The 19,568-nt window shown below is 41.6% G+C and overlaps 3 protein-coding genes across 3 annotated transcripts in view; 2 read left to right on the forward strand and 1 right to left on the reverse strand.

The window, feature by feature from the left end:
- RBM15 (RNA binding motif protein 15) overlaps positions 1 to 19,568 on the reverse strand; it is a 76,294-nt gene that overhangs the window by 16,746 nt on the left and 39,980 nt on the right. Inside the window, exon 2 of the transcript XR_016394501.1 lies at positions 1 to 19,568. This exon is cut by the window's right edge and continues 30,642 nt beyond it. The gene's annotated coding sequence lies outside the window, so the exon portion shown is untranslated.
- On the forward strand, positions 432 to 4,732 carry LAMTOR5 (late endosomal/lysosomal adaptor, MAPK and MTOR activator 5). Its single transcript, XM_022584112.3, has 4 exons — positions 432 to 540; positions 1,390 to 1,451; positions 3,359 to 3,476; positions 4,397 to 4,732. The coding sequence occupies exons 1-4, from the start codon at positions 506 to 508 to the stop codon at positions 4,455 to 4,457; spliced, it is 276 nt and encodes a 91-aa protein (XP_022439820.1). The 5' UTR covers positions 432 to 505; the 3' UTR covers positions 4,458 to 4,732.
- SLC16A4 (solute carrier family 16 member 4) overlaps positions 14,779 to 19,568 on the forward strand; it is a 21,383-nt gene continuing 16,593 nt past the window's right edge. Inside the window, exons 1-2 of the mRNA XM_022584113.3 lie at positions 14,779 to 14,865; positions 19,138 to 19,270. Of these exons, the coding sequence (XP_022439821.1) occupies positions 14,779 to 14,865; positions 19,138 to 19,270 (220 nt within the window). The remainder of the gene's footprint in view (positions 14,866 to 19,137; positions 19,271 to 19,568) is intronic.

Below are 19,568 nucleotides of genomic sequence, written 5' to 3' on the forward strand. Positions count from 1 at the left end.
CTATTAGCATTGTTCCATCTCGTCCTCTAGTCCCTGTGTCCAGTCTTTTCCCCTATAAGCCTGGGGACCCTTCACCGGGGTCCTGTGTCTCTCTTGTCTCTCTCTGCCCCACCGCCTGTATGAGGCCCCGTCGGACCGCCCGGGTTGTTGTAAAACTTCAACAGGGTCTGGCCCGACTTCTTGGAGTCGGTGGAATTGTAATCCAAAGGTCTTTATGGAGGAGACAAAGGGACAGGCCAGGAGGCCGGCTCCGAGAGACGACTGCAGGCCTCCCTCTTACGGCGGCATTCCGCGCCGTCCCCTCGCCTGTTGCACAGGCAGCAGAACCTCCGCCCGGCTCGCGGTGGCGGGCGCGTAAAGATGTCATCCTGGACACAACGCGGAGGCTGCGCCACGAAGTTTGTCCCTTTGGAGGCACCGTCCTTGCCCACGGCCCGCTCGCGTCATGTGAACGACCGAGGGGCACCCGAGACCAGCGGCGAAGAAGAAGGCGACTCGCGGCGGGATGGAGGCAACTTTAGAGCAGCACTTGGAGGACACGTGAGTACTATTCTCGTCGGCCTGTCCTGGGGTCGCGGCTGGGGGATTTGAACGGGACAGAGGGCGCGAGCTGCGAGCGCCGGCCGGGCGTCTTGGGGACGCCCTGTCCCGGGGCCTCCGGTGTGGGTGCGAAATGACCCGGAATTAAATCCCGCCGGGGCTCCGCACACTCCCTCCCGGGCGGGTCTCCGCGGCCCGAGCTCAAACCCGACTCTCGTGCTGAAATTGTCCGGACAGGGTCGTTCTTCGGGAGTTTTAGGAACCGGGTTCGTTTGGGAGAAGGAAGTACCACTTGTGCAGAGCCCTGCCTTATAAACATAAACACACACAGCGTATTTCCTTCCGGGTGTAACCAGTTACTTGCTGAAAGGCATCCGTTAAATTTTTCGAATGAGTAATATCTACGGAAAATCCAAAGTTGGAAAAATAGAAGGCGTACAGGGAAACACCTCCCTCGCATCAGTGCCCCTCAGCTTCCCACTACCCCTCCAGGAGGCAGCCCGTGTTACTTAAGAGTTTTTCAACAGTTGTTTCAAGTGAGTATGTTAACATATGCAGTTTTAACGAAGGCAACAAAATCCCAACTATTGCAATGTTTGTGGCCCTCCAGAGCTCAACAGTACCTGGGCACGGTCTTTATTCTCATGAGAGAGAAACTGGTTTAACTATTTAAATCAGTTATTTGTAATTTAATTTTTCTTGGGACAGGAGTGGGCGATAGTGAAAAAAGATTAACACTGATTTCAAGTACTACAATGCCTGATACAGAGAAAGCATATTTGTGTTATAATTATTTAAATTCATTTTCCCACATCATTTGCTTTCTTCTTCCTGCGTTCCTGGAATTAGAATGAAGAATCCATCCATTGTTGGAGTCCTGTGCACAGATTCACAAGGACTCAATTTGGGCTGTAAGTATCTCACATCAACCCTTTGGTGGATTGCACAGCATTTGATGTTGACTGGGAGCCTAGTGTGCTATTATTCTCTAGTTTTTATTTCCTGTTACCCTGCCACTTTCTGGGGACTTTTGCAAGCGTAGAGATCATCCCCAAATAACAAAATTAGGAAATTGAAACTTCTCTATAAAGGGAGAAATGTTCCTTGCAGTTCTAGCACTACAGAGTCGTTTCTACTAAAGTAGTATTTTAATCATTTTAAATTGGGTCTAGAAAGGACTTCAGACAATGACAGCAGTTACCATTTATTGAATTTATGCCATATGGTGGGACTGTGAAGCTTTGTATACATTATCTCTAATTTTCACAATAACCCTGCTAGATGGGTGGTGTTACTTTTTAGTCCAACTTCACTTAAGAGTAAGTGAGTAGGTAGTAAAAATGGGGCCTGCAGGGTTGGACACACCTAGCTTCAACCCCTTGCTCTTCCATTTACTAGTGGTGTCAGCTTGGACCAAAAAGAACCTTTCTGAGCCTCAGTTTCTTTACTGAGTTGTTGCTTAATAAGAATTATTATTATGGAATTGCATTTATTGAGCTCTTACTATGTGCCAGGCACCGTTCTAAGTGCTGTGTGTATACTAAGTCATTTAATCCTCATGACAACCCTGTTAGGCAGATAAAGAAATGGAGGCACAGAGGTTCACTAACTTGCCTAAGACCATACAGCTAGTAAGTAGTTGAGCTAGGATTTGAGTCTGGCTCAGAAGCCTCTTAATCAGAATACTATAAAATTATATATGTAAAGCACTCAGCACAGAACCCAGACATAATGCTCAATAAATGGTAACAATTACTGATGAGAAAATAAATCCAGAAAGGTAACAATGGAAGCCTTCAGCTAAGTAATGTCAGAACTGGTAAACTCAGGACACCTTGCTCCTTACTCCTCTGTACTGCAGGACTTTTTAAAGCTCTGAATTTTTGCTGGGAGGGTAATTGAAGGAAGTAGTCTGTAACTCAGGTTTTACACACAAATCAGTTTAGTTGGAAGAAAAAAGGCAGATTTTTTTTGAGGCACTTGCCAGGCTCACAAAGGAAAGGCTGAAATTCAAGTGCAGAAATGTAAAACTAAATGTACTCCTTCAAGAAAACTTCGCCCAAAAGACTGCACTGTGTGTCCAGTTAATGTTTTATGTAACAACAGTAAATGCACCAACTCTGCCATACTGGCATGTCTATTACCTGAGTTAGTTTCAGGCAGATGGGCTTGTGTTGCCTTTATATACAGAAAGATATTGTAAACTTAGTAATTACGTTTTGTACCTGACATCCAAGATTTAGTTATTATCTACAGGCTAAAACAAACATTAGTAAAAAGCCAATTCTGTTGCTATTTGAAAAACCAGTTTATTCTAGTGGAAATAATTGCTCACAGAATATTTATACATGCTGTTAAGGTGATCTTACAGCCAAACTCCTGAGTAAAGATCTTTATATCCTTTGAGGTTGATCTCAGTAGAAGGAAATCAGATTTTCCATGAGGAATTAATTAGTTTCAGCAAGTCTCTTGCCCTTACTGGTTTTTGTCAGTCTCACCTATGAATTTCTTCGTTTCAGTTTGCTTTCAGATTGACTTGAATTACAGCTTCCTTATATGCTTGAGAAGGTGTTTAGAGATGGTGATGGGAATGACTTGGAAAATTGAGTGTTACGGCCTTTTACTGACTTAAAAGCTGTTATTGGCTTTCTCACTGATGTAACCACTGAGTATCAGGGCAGAATCATTTTATGTCAGTACCTAACCTAAGAGACCATGAGCTGAACCTTCTTTTTGTGAATAATTCAATTCAGTTCTACTATACGTCTATACTCATTTTTGGACAGTCAGGCAACGTGATATCATCTCTGTCTTCCAGGCCGCGGAACCCTGTCAGATGAGCATGCTGGGGTGATATCTGTTTTAGCCCAGCAAGCAGCTAAGCTAACCTCAGACCCCACTGATATTCCTGTGGTGTGTCTAGAATCAGATAATGGGTGAGTAGATGGCAGCAGATCCCTTCCTTTCCTTTTCATTCAGAAAAATCAATCCCTGGGAAACTTGACTGGGGCTTGCCCTGTGTTCATCAGTGATTTCTCAAAGTACGTGGAGGAAGGTTCCACCCTTTGGACCACAGGAGCAGATGGATTTATCTCTAAAGCTAATGTGCTTTCACACCACAAAGACATTTAAATGAAGAGTCACGAACTATCAATAAAAGAAGCAATAAATAACACAGAGGAAGACTAAACAAAGAACAGAAACAATGTCTGTAGTAATAGAAATACCAAAGACATTCCAAGTGAGGGTCCTCAGAATAATAGTAAATGAAAAAAGCAGAACTATGCACAGGGACTTCCCTGGTGGTCCAGTGGTTAAGAATCCGCCTTCCAATGCAGGGGATGCGGGTTCGATCCCTGGTCAGGAAACTAAGATCCCACATGCCGCGGAGCAACTAAGCCTGCACGCTGCAACTACTGAGCCCACGTGCCACAACCAGAGAGCCCGTGTGCCGCAATGAAGAACCTTCGTGCTGCCATGAAAGATCCCACTGTGCTGCAACTAAGACCTGACACAGCCAAAAATAAATAAAAATTTTAAATAAATAAACTATGCACATTATGATCACAGTTCTGTAAAGTGAGAAAAAATGTATATATGGTATACATGCATATTAAAAAAGGAAAATATTAATAGTGGTTGTCTTTGAGTGATAGGATTATAGAATTAATTTCATTCTTATATTTTATACTTTTCTGTATTTCCCAAATGTTTTATTGTATTTAGATATTGCTTTCATACATAGAAAAGTAAGTATTATTTTTTTAGTTGTGTCCTAAACCAAACAGCATCTTTAATCTTAACGTCGACTCCCACTTGCAACACTTTACTGAATATCTTCCACTTTGCCTTTCAGGAACATTATGATCCAGAAACACGATGGCATCACAGTGGCAGTGCACAAAATGGCCTCTTGACATCTTGTATCAGTTCTCCAGCAGCTTGTCACGGGGACTCAATCGTACCTTATGTTAATTATCTTATAGAGCTATTAGAGTTCCAGTAATTAGGCCATTCATGTAATGTGCATTAGGCACTTTTCTATTAATTTTAGAGTAAGCTGCTTTTTGACACTCTGACTTATCAAAATTGACTTATCAAAATACTAGTTAAGGGAAGTATGTTTTGAAGCAAGTGTAGGTCACTTTGTATACAGAATTTTGTTATGTTTAATAAAACTGGTTGGAGGAAAGCTTGGATCTTTTCTGAATTCTTTAAACTCTTATCAAATGTTTATTTTTTCAATTATCAAATTGTAATTTTTCTTAAAAAGGTAACTGCTCCAAACCATTCTGTTTCGGAAGCTCCTGAAATACATAGATTCTCACAGAAACATCCATGGATATATAAGACAAGTCAAGCATACTCCTACCCCATAATAAAAACATAATAGTAGATATCATAAGTACTTACTATATGCTAGGAACACATTCAGTTCTCGTTAACAACCCTATATGGGTTCTCAATAGCAAAGAGGTGGAAGCAACTCAAATGTCTGTTGATGGGTGAATGAATAAACAAAATGTATATACATACCATGGAATATTATTCAGTGTTAAAAAAGGAAAGAGATTTTGACACGTGCTATATAGCATGGAGGACTCTATGCTAAGTAAAATAAGCCAGTCACAAAAAGACAAATCCTGTATGATTCCACCTATATGAGGTACCTAGAGCAGTCAAATTCATAGAGATAGTAGAATGGTGGTTGCTAGGGTGAGGGGAAAAAATGGGGAGCTACTGTTTAGTGGGTACAGAGTTTCAGTTTTACAAGATGAAAAGAGTTCTAGAGATGGATGGTGGTGATGGTGGCAACAATAATATCAATGTATTTAATACCTCTAAACTGTACACTTAAAAATGGTTAAGATAAAAAAATGGTTAAGATTGTAAATTTTGTTTTATGTATTTTACCACAATAAAACAGTTTTAATTAAAAAACATGAACTAATAAAAACACCACCTGAACTAATAAAAAATTCAGCAGAATTACAAGATGAAGATCAACTTACAAAAAGTGAAAAAGCTTCTTCTATACCTCAAAATAGAAAATAAGAAAACATTTGCAATAGCGACAAAAACAATAATGCATTTAGGAATTAATAAAGGATGAAAAAAACCTGTATGGAGAAAAAGTTTAAACTCTTAAGCATTAAAAATTGAGCAGAACTAAATAAATACAGAATATTGAATACAATGTAACAAAAGGATATCAAATCTGCAAAGAATTTTTCCTGAATTCAGTGTGTTGTAATAAAGATGGCAGTAGGAATTTTTTTTTGTAAACTTGACAAACTTTTCTAATATTACAGGGAAGCATAAAAGTTTCATAAATAGTTGTCAAAAAAAACCCTATATGGTAGGTACTCTAATTTGACCCATTTTGCATTTGTGTAACTAAGGCTAAGGAATTAGCAGAGTCACCATTTGGACCCAAGCCTCCAAGTCAGAGCCTTACTTTTAACAGCCAGACTACTACAGAAGTAGGTATGTTTGGCCAGAAGAAAATCTACCAGTTTGAAAGTATAGGACATTATCTTCTCTTCAGGCTTTATCATTCTCAACAGAATGGTGCATAAGAAGATACAAAAGACTTCATTTTGTTGAATTTGAATGCAGCTCATATTGCTGTCTAGCAATTTAATATTTGACAGTATACAAAGAATATATATCATTTATTCAAAAATATCAAGCAACTACAAATATATAAAGTGCTAGTTTAAGCACAGTGATCTCTTATAATTTAAGGAATGGTGGGAACCCTCCCCAAATCTTAACTCATTTCTTCACAAAGAGTGAGGACAGGGAAAATAAAATCTTGGTAGTGCTTGTATTATACTCTAAGTCCCTAAGTGCCAAAAAGTTTCATGGACTGTATTTATCAGTGGGGTGAGGGTAATAGTGGTGACAGGAAAATCACGCTGCATCCTTGCTGAATAACTTTAGGGCCAAGAGTTAGAAAGTCAGAGGTTGAGGGAATTATTTTAGTTAAAAATCGTGTAAGCTTTATTAAGTCGATTGGGTACAGATGTCAAAATTTAACTAATATCCCAATGGTGGCTTAAGAACTCTTTGCTCTTGATATAAAGCCCCACATGATTAATAAGAACCATTTTTAATAAACTAAGTACCAATAGCAGGTCTGTTAATGTGCAGTTACTGTATATACATAGTCCTCACAACAAACTTGTAAATAATATTAGCCACATTTTACAGGTTTGGAAACAGATTCAGAGAGGGTAACTTGCCCAGAGCGTGCAGGCTTAAATAATGGCAAAGTTGAGATTCTAACAAAGTCTGCATTTCCCACTATACCTCAAAGCTTTCTGTATGAAAGACATGTTTCAAGGGGTTCATCTCTGACAGCCTCTTTCTTTGCAGCTTTCCTAGCCTCTGGGAATGACTCATTGTTCTGCCACATTTCAAATCTGACCCAGCCCTCAGCATCAGAGCTCTCTAGCAATACAAAGCTAGCCTCATGTCATCCTGTGATCAGAATCATAGATAGCCCTGCTTTAAAAGAGCAACAAGTACCTACCAAAAACAAAGTCTTACAGATGTTTACTAAAAAATGTTTTCTAGATTACGTTAGTAACTACATATAACTCTCTGAAAAACACTCACCTTCCCTCTTTTGGGTTTTGTCTTCTGCTGAAGGTTTGTTTGATCCTTACCACCAGACCCACATAATTGCATAATCTTTTCCATTGTTAACTTAGAGGCCATCTTCCCAAACCACTAAGCTGTGCTTCTGCTAGCGCTTGAATCAAAAATATTATAGAGTTGGTTTTAAGAGCCTGAGAAGCCCCTTACCTTTTAAGGAACATGCATAATAAATATGTGCAGATTTTCCAGATAAAACCAGAAAAACACACATCAGCCTAAAATACACTCTGGTTTAAAACCTGGAACGTTGGTGCTGGGAAGATGAAAGGCAATTTCCTGTTGACTTTTTTTCTTTTTTCTTTTTTGATGTGGAGGGTGGAGCAGAGGAAGGAAATGGGATAAGAAAACTGAATTGTCCCAGTAATGTTCTAGGAGACTCAGCCTTAACCATTTCCAAAATGCAATAGAAAAAAAAGTTTCATTAAAATTAAATATAAGTATACACCTTTCACGGGAGGTGTTTGGAGTTAAGGTAACATGTATAGAAAAGTAATTAAAAGAGGGCTTGGAACTCCAAAGTACTAACCAGAATCTTCAGTCATTACACAGAAGGTACACAAATATGCTGCAGATTGCCATTTATGGCCCAGGAAACGTACTGCCCAACTCTGGGGCCCCACTCCCTGCCTTGAGCATAATGTTAAAAGATAAACTGAGGCATATTAAAAATGATAAGAGCTTATCTGAGCAAAAATCGATGTGAAGCTGGTGCTGACAAACCAGAGGAGGTTAGGAGCGCTCTTCCATTCAGGAGCTCAAGGAGAAGCTTTTGCAGAGAAAATGCAGAAGCAAAGCAAGGAAATTATTGATTGGCTACAGCTTAAAGCCTAGTTGGCTGTATGTGACTGGTTGTCCTTAGGTTTTCATTTCATAACCTTGAGGCATTTACAAGCTTAGGTTTTGGTCTGCTTATGTAGGCCACACAGCACTAGAGCCACCTTAGTCTAATGGCCTCCTGTTGCCTTAGCCAAGTGGCTTGTTAATTTCTTGCATTTGCTACACTACCAGAGGTGTTGATCCAGCTACAGCAAGAGGTATTTGCTATGGCACAGACTCTTCCTTGTTTAGCCAACAAGTAATCTAAAGCAATTCTACTATCTCAAATTATTTTACCAAGAAAACCTAGGGACTTCTGTTTTGTAGGTATGGCCTTAGCAAGATTCAGCGATAGTTGCCAGAGAAGCATTGTCTTGCCGTGCATTAACAGAGAGAAAAAAGCAAGTAGTGAAAAGGCAAAAGGAATAAAGGTTTCAAATAGGAAATAAAGATCTTGATCCGTGACCTCGGGAGAGCTGTCCATCTCAAGATGCTATCTGCTTCTGGAGAGGAACCTCCATAAGCCAATTTTAATTTTAGGTCTCCAGTTGTACAGTTCCAAGAGTCTGGAGGAGCCCTTTTTAACTGGGAGATATGGACCCAAGGTTTAAGGCCCTGAAGTTTGACTGCTGACTTGGTACGGTCCCTTCTAAGGAGGTTCAAGGATAGTCTTTGCTCTTAGTGATTTCAAAGCAGAAGGGTAGGAGAAAACTGGAAATCTTAGTTTGGAGAGTAGCCAGATATTTGAGAAAACTAGAACAATTCAGGATCCAGTCCGGTTTACAGGTATATAACAAAAGCTCAAAGACAGTGAATAGGACTAGAATCTGATATCCACAAGATCGTATTATAATTTTCTACTGCAACATAATTTTTTTTATAATCACCCCCATTTCTATCAAAGATAATCACAGTAAGACTAATTTGTTTGCAGAATAAGTCTAGTCTCATGAAGCTTAGGCTGGTTATTTACAGAGGTGCAGTAGGAAGAGTAATTGACCATATAGGCTCTTTTTAAATCTGTTTTGCTAGGACTTTTCATAAAGAATCTTAGATTGAACTTTTAAAGGCTCTCCAGATTAAGAAGTCAAGTCAAGGATTTGTCATTTCAGACTTCATCTGGAATACCTATAGATTTGGGTGAATTCCTCTCTTCTCAAGGTCCCTAAGATATCCTGAGGTTCTCAGGCCTGCCAGGAAGTGACCTTCCTTACTCACCTGGTAAGGTTTCTTGGAACCCTATAAACAAGATGCCAGGCCAGTTTTTCTTAGGAGCTTTATTGCCTCCATAAAGTCAGCCTTAGTTCCTTAAAACTGTCTGGTCATATCTGATTTTATGCATATTCTCAAATATGACATTCTAGTCAAAGCCTTGGTAATATAACCAAGGCTTCCAACTGTGTCCTGTTATAAGAACATATTCTTATTTGGCTTATGTAAATCACTATATTGCCATGAAAATAAGACTACACAACAAATTTCCAAATTCTGGAGGGATCAGGTAGGGAAAAAAACGTTTCACTTTTGTTTACAAAGGTATAATTTACCAAACTGCCTTAAGTCATAAACAGCTTAAGAGAGAAAGGTTTCCTTAAATTTGGAAAACAAAACATTAAGGAATCAGCAGTGTTTCAAAGAAAAAGTTGTAAAAAACATTATAATCATCCTCATCAGTTCATTTAATCATATGTTATTAATTCTTGTTCAGGATGAATCCAGTTTTTTCATTAGCTCTGAAAATTCTTACCCAGTTCACTTTTATGCTCTTAAACTTATCAGAAACCTGTATTCTAGATCTTTCCATGAAACTCTAAAGACAAAGAAGCATTTCTGTGAAAGCATCAGAGTAAAACAATAACTCTCTGCAAATGACAAAAAGACTTTTAATAAAGTCCTTCCATACCTTTTCTTACCCCCAGACACATTCTACTTTCCTTCCTACTTTTCACACAGTTGTTTCCTTTCACCCCTGTATTTTAGTAGTTTTAAATTACATATAACGATTAGAATTCGTAACCCTTAGAATCCTTACTTCCTAGTGAAAACTAAGCAAGCAACTGTGGACTGTTACACTAGCATTCTGTGGATTGGCACATTTATAAATACATTTCATAATTTCCAGAAGTATATTCTCCCTCACAGTAAATTTTTCGATATGGCATAAAACACGTTTACCAATAAACCCAAATATCTTTAGTTCCTCTGTAATAAGAAGCCAAAGTAGATAAAATGCCAAAAGTAGATAAATTTGTGTTCAGTAATTAATGTTTCAGTATTTTATCTTACTTGGAAATGATCTAGTCAATGAATATCCACAATTTAACTCAGTAGAACTTTCACCTAGTTTCCAAATCGCCCCCCACATACTTTTGTTTTTGTCCTTCTAATAAGAATCACCTCCCTGAAGTCCACATTTCAAAGAAATGGCTCTAAATACTTGAGATGCAGAACGCTTACATCTCAAAGCTCAAAGGCACAGAAAAAGGATGTAAGTTCCACCAAGAAGGACTCTTATTCCCTAAATCCAGATGTTTTATAATATCTGTAAGCCTTCTGAGCTGAATAGGGGAGGTTTTGAGATTGGTAAAAAGGATAGACTTTTCATTGTTTCTAGAGCTGCATTTCTGTTCTTGTCAAAACTCGATTTGTAAGACAAGTAGTTGTTCTTTATTCCTCAAAGAACTGGGCTGCCACCTGAGGCCCAGTGAACCCACCCATCCAACTATATTATCTTCAATTTGCTTCTTTATGTCAGGGAGATTTCCAACTAAGATGAAAATTAAAAGATTCCTATGTTCCAGATTTGGAGCTGTGCATCTTTTGAATGTTTTAGTAAATTCTTCCACAGTGGCCTCAGAATGTTTTTCTTTCCTTCTGGGTACATAATTTCATTTCGGCTTGGTGGAGAAGCCCTTAAAAACAGTTCCTATCAGGCTCTGAATATCAGCTTCCAAAATAACCAACTTTTTTTTTTTTTTTTTTTTTGCATTTTGGCCGCGCTACGCAGCAAGCAGGATGGCATGTGGGATGGTTCCCCGACCAGGGATCGAGCCCCGGCCTCCACAGTGAAAGCACCAAATCCTAACCACTAGGCCATCAAGGAACTCCCCAGAGTGGCCAACTTCTAACCACAAAGATCACTAAAAAAATCCTTTTAAATATTTTATTAACACGTTTTAGGTGGGACAAACAGTAACTATTCCTGGCAATACTAAACAAACTTTTCTTTTACTTTTAAACAAAAGGTATCCCTATCAAATGACTCAAAAACAAAACCATGGTTTAACCATGGATGCAAGAGGCATCCCCAAAGAAAGTACAAAAGATACTACTCCCCCAGCCCCAAGATCCAGAGCCACTCCCAAAGATAAAGAAAGAAAGACTTAGGGCTTCCCTGGTGGCGCAGTGGTTGAGAGTCCGCCTGCCGATGCAGGGGACACGGGTTCGTGCCCTGGTCCGGGAAGATCCCACATGCCACAGAGCAGCTAGGCCTGTGAGCCATGGCCGCTGGGCCTGAGCATCCGGAGCCTGTGCTCTGCAACGGGAGAGGCCACAACAGTGAGAGGCCCGTGTACCGCAAAAAAAAAAAAAAAAAAAAAAGAAAGAAAGAAAGAAAGACAATTCACCTGGTAGCTGATAACCCGCATTTCTGTCCAGCCACATTTTGGGGGTCCCCAATGTGACAGTTGAGCTGCCTGCACACATAAGAACTGCCAACCTGTGTGCCCTGATGGGCAGAAAGCCAAGCCAAGTTCTCAGGACATAACAAGATAAATGAGAAAGCTATAGCTGTCCCTGGGAGTAAAAAGACCAAGAACAAGTGGGGACTTAAATGAAAGTTCACAAACCACCATTCAAAGATCTAATTCTTTTTTTTTTTTAATAAATTTTATTTATTTATTTTTGGCTTCATTGGGTCTTCATTGCTACATGCAGGCTTTCTCTAGTTGCGGTGAGTGGGGACTACTCTTCATTGCGGTGCGCGGGCTTCTCATTGTGGTGGCTTCTCTTGTTGTGGAGCACGGGTTCTAGGCACATAGGCTCAGTAGCTGTGGCTCGAGGGCTCTAGAGCACAGGCTCAGTAGTTGTGGCACACGGGCTTGGTTGCATCGCGGTATGTGGGATCTTCCTAGACCAGGGATCGAACCCATGTCCCCTGCATTGGCAGGTGGATTCTTAACCACTATGCCACCAGGGAAGCCCCCAAAGATCTAATTCTTACAAACATTTTTCTCCTGCCAATCTGAATCTAGAATGGAAGGAACACTGTGAAATTGTACCTTCCTCTCTCAACCAGGCACCACAGGTGGAGGTCCAGAAGAACTGACTCTGGTAAGAATTCTCACCCTTTATGGGCTTCTGCCAGCTTTCCCGGGATCCCATCAGCAGGCTCTAAAGCAAGTGGAGTGTCCCAGCAGGTGTCATCCTGGTCACCAGAAACTGTAGAGGAGGAAGAATAATTTTCCCTCTACCCTTATTGTAAGGGTTGGCTGGGATCCCTTTTTCTCTAGGGCACCTCATAAGTGGATAAACTGTGGCTACTGTAGTACAAGATTATCTTTGGTAAGAATAGCCTACTTGTTCACCCTTAAAACAAAATTTCATTCACCTGAGACCTCACACAGGACCAGCCCAGTTTAAGTCCAACCCAGTCTGACCCCGGACCCAGGCTGACTCCAACCAGTTTCTGGACCCAGTTTGGAAGAAGAAAGGCTCAACTAAAGTCTGACAGTTCATACTGCAAAAGCTTGTGGAGCTGGGGTGGGAGAGGGACTTACCCACACCTCCAGAGGCAGCTAGAAACCAGCAAGCCAATGGGCTCAGCAGATACCTATCTGTGGCTGCTCGGGGTCTCCTTCCTTTGTTCCCTCTTCTGACACCAGAACTGTTAAAAGACAAACTGAGGCATATTAAAAATTTTAAGAGTTTATTTGAACAAAAATGGATTCAAACCAGGCAGTGTCAAACTGGAAGATGTTAGGAGCGCTCCACCAACGGGAGCTCAGGGAGAGGCTTTTATAGAGAGGGCAGAAGCGAAGCAAGGAAGTCATTAATGGGCCACAGCTTAATTCCTGACTGGCTGTTTGTGACTGGTCATCCTTAGGTTCCATTTCGTAACCTGTTTTGATTTTGGTTTGCTAACATAGGCCAACTTGGCATTAGAGCCACCTTAGTGTGAGGGCCTCCAGGTTTAATCAACAACAGTTACCCAAAGGATTTTCTACTTGGTTTACTCTGATGCTTGCTTTTGGGTGGAGGGAGGGCCTAGGATGATGTCAAATTACAGTCTTTCCTCCTCCCCTCAGGAAGTAAAGTCCACTGGCAGGAGTGCCTAAATTGGCTCTAACCCTGGGCTCTCACAATGCTTGCTTGTTTTCACAGGGCAGAAGAATGAAACGCCTTAGAAAAAGAGCAACATTCTGGAAAATTGTATAGTTTCTTTTTCTTCCCAGATTGTCTCAAGTCTGTGGAGGATTCCCTTGCTACACACCACATCAAAGGTAGGATGAAAATGGGTCTGTGTGTTGGGGTTGGTCCTCTATAGTGTTTTGAACAACTGGCATCTCTCCCTGCGCGGCCTGCTCACCAGACAGACGGCCGTACCACACGCCGTGCTGGCAGATTCTCCTTCCCAGGAAGAAAGAGCCTGCCTGCCTACCTGCCGGTGGCAAATAAAGAATGCCGCCCTCTCTCTCAGAATATCTACATTTTCTCTTTGCTTTTTCTCTCTCTATATATTTATTTTACTGAACCACCTGTGAGAAGGCAGCAGACTCTATGACACTTCACTCCTGAGCTTCTTAGCACACGCCTCCTAAGAACAAGCACATTCTTCGGCAGAACCACGAGACCACCGTCACCCCTAAGAGATCTAACCTGGTCTGCTATACAGTCCTCATTCCAATTTCCCCAACGCAGCTCCTAAAGTCCTTTCCAACTTTTTTCTGGCCTGGGATCCATTCGAGGAACAGTCATTGCATGTTGTTGTCATGTCTATTTAGTCCATTAGAACATTTTCATTTTAGCAAGTGCTGTGAAAGGGAATTTCCAAGCCTGAAGTTCCCCATCCCTTTTTTATTTCTCTAAAGTCAAGAGCTTACCCAGAGGACGGTGCACAGCTTGCCCTAGGATTTGGTTTGCAGACCTGGGGGGAGAATAGTGCAAGGAATGGCCACTCCACAATCAGTGAGGTCAGGCTTTGCGATCAACTCCTTTGCTATTCCTGCCTGAAGTGAACTGAGTGGTCATCTTTCAGAGGCCATTCAAGAGAGATTTATGGAAGAGAGATTTATGTGGTGGCTTTGATGTCCCTCACATCACAGCCTTTTGTTATCTTTTTCTCATTTCTCCCATGGTTCTGCCTGGATCATGATTATGGAATAAACGAGGATAAGGGGACAGTCTAGTCGGGCAGACTTTATATGTAACTAAGGACATACTCCAAGAGAACTGTCAGCTCCCTGTGGACTTCCAGGGGAAGCCAGGCAGCAGACCTCCACAAAAATCCGCCAAATGGTACAAAGCCCTGCTTGTATTTTTGAGGTTGAGATCAGAGAGTCTATAAACTCCAGAGAGTCTGTAAACTTTAGAAATGAGGAGAAATCATCTAGTTTCAGAGGTGGGCTGAAAAAAAATTACAGTACAAGTGGTTTTATACCACAGAGGAAATAAAAGTTAAGATCATTTTGTCAACTGAGTCAACTCTGTCTTGGATTCGTCACAGGGATCTTCTGCATTTAAAACAAACGAAGCGTCATGCTGAAGAGGGAGGGGAAGGTCCGACCCTACACGAAAACCCTGGATGGAGGTTGGGGATGGATGGTTGTGTTTCATTTCTTCCTGGTAAGAATTTACTTTCCCCTTTGCTACTGCCTGAAAGAAGGCTCCCTGAGAAAGGCTCAGAGCAGACTAAGATCACTTATGAAATCCTTGACATTTGAATGGAAAGGGGGTTAGAGCAAGGCCAGGAACTGCCAATGAACCCAAGAGAAAGTTGAAAATGTCCTCCTTGAGTGAAAGCAGAAGCATTCCATCCTGTCTCCTACCCCTCCTTAAACCTACAGAGTGCTCTGCTCCAGTTACCATCAGCAGCTCTGCCCTCGCTGCATGGCAATTAGGATTTGGGGACAATCGTACATTTAACCATCCCAGAAGTAGCACTGGAAACCGCTAAAAAGTGCTTTTGCAGGGGTGGGTGGGGAGGGAGTTCCCCAGCTCAGCCCAGCATAGACGTAACCCTGCTGGAAGCAACCTCCGTCTCTCCTAGGGGGCAGGGACTTTTCTTCTGTTCTGCCTGCTGTCCACTTCCCAACCCATCCCCGCCAACCATAACTTATGCTAGAGTTAGGCCCAATGTATATTTCTGACATGTCTGGAAAGGGAGAGAATGATGTGGATTCTGAAACTGGAGCCTGATTTTTCTCCTTCATCCATAAGCAGCTGGACTCCGCACTCTGTTTTTTAATTAACTTCTTTCCTTCATCCTCCCAGAAGCTCTTGGGGTCGTTATGTGAGACAGTGGTGATGTGACTCAGCATGCTCATTCTGATGGGATTGGTGAATCCCATCACAGCTATATCCCAAACCACCCTGAGAATGGCACCAGCTCCCCAATTCCTCTTAAGTGTTCCCAAGTAAGTTAACTTTGAGATGTATTCACAAAGACACCCTTCCCTCCTGATCCTCCTCCCCAGCCCAGCCCTACAGTAAGAAGCTCCCAGGGAAGGGAGTGCAGGTCCTGGTGACTACTAACTACCCTGAAGCCCACAACGTAGAAATACCACACCTCCTCCCTTATGACAGAGAAGGGGAAAGGAGGGGAAGAAGTCCTCAGCCAGGATATACATAATACAAAACTCCGAACCACAGGACTATTTGTTAAACATTAGCTTCATTACCAAAGAATGTGGAATCTCTTTTTCTTCCCTCCCAGAAGTGTTACTAAAGAGGAAACTAAGGACACCCTAAGTCTGAGAGCCTTCCTGTGACTGGGGCCACCTCCCCACATCACAGGCTTTGCAGAACTGGCATTGTTGGTGAGGATCTCTAATTCTCCCACCTTTCTCCCCAATAACCACCCTTCCTTTTCCTGTATTATCCTCTGAGGATAGGAAGTTATTTGATCAATTTAGTTGCTGGTAAGAAAAGTTGTCTAACAACCAGATTAATAAACAATGTCCCACTTTTTTGGGTGTGATGCTACTTATAAAAGCACACACACAAAAAAAACATTTTGGGTCCTCAAAATGTTAACAGTTAACTCAGACCAATCACCCACAGTGGTAATGTGGGTACTTAAGATGACGATGCTTTTGTGTCTGCATAAATTACAAGTCTACTTTTCTATAATAGATGAGCTCCTGAAAAGATGAGTGAAAAACTCAATAACATGTTCTTCAAGAGCTCCCTACTTTAAAAAAAAAAATGACTCATATTCTAACTTACCATACTTTATAACTACATACTTGCATGATTGTTTTCTGTATTCAGCCTGTGTCCCAGGACTGAATGTTCCATGAGCACAGGGGCCAAGTCTGTTTGCTCACCACTGTAAGCCCTAGTAAATAGCCTGGAACACAGTAGGCACTCAATATATACCTGTTGACAGATGGGAGGATGGATGGATGGATGGATGATGGGGTAAGCCCATGTACAGTGTCTGATGTGGACTCTGGAACAGGACTGAAACCCATCAACCTTGGTCCAAAACATGAGATGAAATAGTATAATATAGATTTATCTAGTCTGCTTAGTTAACTAAGGGAATATCTGGACCTTGGGGAAAAGATTTTTAATAGCTCTGAGTCAAAACAGAAACAAAGTTGGAAGGTTACAAGTTAAGGGAGGGAGGCAGGGTGGCTACAAAGGCTATGTCCTTGGCCTTCATGATATACACAGTGGAAGGCACAGACCCAGTTATTAGAGACAAGTCATATCCACTTACAGCTGCTATGCCCAGACACCAAGGAAAGACCAGAGAGGAAAGGTGCTAAATTGGGGGGACCAGTAGCTAGCCAAACTCAGATGGCTAAGAACATAGAGGCCAGCATCGTGTAGATGCCAGCACAGAACCCATGTCCACAGAAAAAGAGGAAGGGTAATTTTATAGAATGACGCCTCATTGTCACATTCCCTGCTCATGAGAGGAGGCAATCACCGCCCTGTATTTTAAACTGAAAGAAACAAGTCTGGGTCATTTAAGGTTCATGTATATTCTCTAGCCTCATTTCCTGATAGAGGTGCCTTTAAGGCACGTTATGATTACAAAGTGCTTGATAAAATGCTTTTTTCATTTTTGCATATATAGCCCTGGTGTCCATAGCATTGTTCACTCTAAATAAGGAAAGTCTTGTAGCTTCTATCAAATCAGAATGGGAAAAAGCACATTAAGAGACTTCCTCCTCACCACCCCATCTTTTGCAACCTTGGAGCACCACCACTGACTCCTAGTCCCTTACTCCAGACAAGAAATAATACTAGTCTGAAGTAAGAGTCTAGCGGAGAGGATGGAGGGGAAGGCCTTGGTTATTTTATTCAGTAGGTAGAGGCTGAGGGAAGGAGGTTCCTAAGTGGAGGCAGGTCTCTGATTTGGGTGAGTGGGTGGATGGTACCAATCAAGAGAAATGAAAAGGAAGAGTAGGCATGGGATAAGAGAAAGATGAGTTTAGTTTTGGATAAGTTAACCTGAGTTAGAAAGATATGGTAGACATTAATATGAGTCTCGAGCTCTTGGGAGAGCAGAATGGTTACACAAGATAACAAAAACATAGTTAATAGTTTGAGTATTAAGTGCTAAGTATTACTTTACCAGAATTTTCTCAGTCTTCACAGTCCTATGAGCTAGGTGACATTTACTTTTCCTCTACTTTATAAAAGAGGAAGCTTAACTTCCGTAGTTTGCCCAAGGTCACACCCCTAATAGGAAGCAGAGCCAGGATTCTGGCCGAGGCAGGCTGACTGCAGATGGAACACAGTATTCACAACTACACCATGAGTTCAAGGGTGGTAATTAAAACCTTGAGACTGAATGGTTGTCTATGGGACAGGTATAAAGTGAGATGACTGCAGAACCACAGGGGGAAATATTTACCAGGTGAACAGAGAAAGAATCAGTGAAAAGGAACCCAGGATCTGTGGTCCTTCCACAATGCCTAGCCAGCTTGACAGCAGAGAAAGTGGCCTTGAAACACCAAGGCCACTGAAAAAAAGGAAAGGAAAGGGGCCACTAAGAAGCCCCTGGAGACAAGAGTGAGTACAAGTGGCTCCTGGGCTTTGACTGACTGCAGAGCCTGGCTAGGCCTCCCTTCTAGTTCCCCTCAGAACCTTGCTCCTCACTGCCCCACTTCTAATCAGAATTCCAAGAAACAAACAGCTGGTACTCCACTGAAAGAAAACCTGACCTCAAAAGAGGAGCTCCCCCTAGTGGAAGGAAGGAGGGTGGTGCGGGCAAAAGGGTTAGATGGGACAGAAAAAAAGGGTGGGGCACATGACCCAACTGTAAGGTGACCATACATCCTCATTACCCTTGCTGTCCAGGCATCAATTAATAGCACTACTTTTCACTCTCAAAGAGCTTCAACTGGGTGATAAATTATTATGGTTGCCGTATTTATATACCAGGTGAGGGAGGGTACTCAGCTCAAAAGCAGAGTTAAAGCAAAGCTAACCTAAGGACTGACAGAACAATTCTTTTGGATCAACACACATCTCTCACAAAGGTAACTGGAATTAGCTGTTTTTAACAGATGCTACTGTAACAGGATGGTATAGTGGTTGGTCTGGAGTCAGTCTATCTGGGTTCAAGTCTTAGCTCCAGCATCCCCATCTTGAGCAACTTTTAAGCTAAATCTCAATTTCCTGAATTTCTAATACAATATTGACACACCTATTCCATGCCTTTGTAATGAGAATTAAATGAGATGCTTTCATGTAAAGTGATTAGACACTCTAAGTGGACAACCCGCCCCTAAAATTTAAAATGTTACAAAGAGGAACTGGCAAACAAACTGGTAAAATACAGGTGACACAGAGAATCAGAGCCTCCAGCAGTTCCAACCTCCCCTGTAATGGCTTACTCACCACCCGACTTGGACTCTTTGGTCTGCTTTGATTTAGGTAAATGTATTCGTGATGGGGATGACCAAGACTTTTGCAATTTTCTTTGTGGTTTTTCAAGAAGAGTTTGAAGGCACCTCAGAGCAAACTGGTTGGATTGGATCCATCATGTCATCGCTTCGTTTTTCTGCAGGTATAAAGCCATCAATAAGCTTGCTGTCCAAGGAAAAGGACCACCAAAGGGCAATCCCAAGAAGACTCACCTGTCAGTCAATCAAGACTGAAGCTTTGCTAAAACTCAGGTTCATTTATCAACATGTAAAGCTGAGAAAAGGACTTGCAGTGTTTAGCCTCTGCTTGACTTGGAAAAACTAGAAAAATTAGTGCTTAAACAAAGAAAGGTGAAGAATCCAACTACTTAATTCCATGATTCAATTTTCATGCCTTGTTTCTTTCAACAGTGTCTTAATAGAGGTCCAGTGAGCCAGCCT

The sequence above is a fragment of the Delphinapterus leucas genome, chromosome 1 (assembly GCF_059928025.1).
Source record: "Delphinapterus leucas isolate spDelLeu-1000000601 "Yukka" chromosome 1, BTC_Dleu_Yukka2, whole genome shotgun sequence".
NCBI classification, from domain to species: Eukaryota; Metazoa; Chordata; class Mammalia; order Artiodactyla; family Monodontidae; genus Delphinapterus; species Delphinapterus leucas.

Excerpts from the sequence above, each read along its gene's own strand:
- LAMTOR5 (XM_022584112.3), top strand. The coding sequence starts at position 506 with ATGGAGGCAACTTTAGAGCAGCACTTGGAGGACAC. Across the intron at positions 1,452-3,358 it reads ACAAGGACTCAATTTGGGCT|GCCGCGGAACCCTGTCAGAT; the intron begins GTAAGTATCTCA and ends TCTGTCTTCCAG. Across the intron at positions 3,477-4,396 it reads TGTCTAGAATCAGATAATGG|GAACATTATGATCCAGAAAC; the intron begins GTGAGTAGATGG and ends TTTGCCTTTCAG.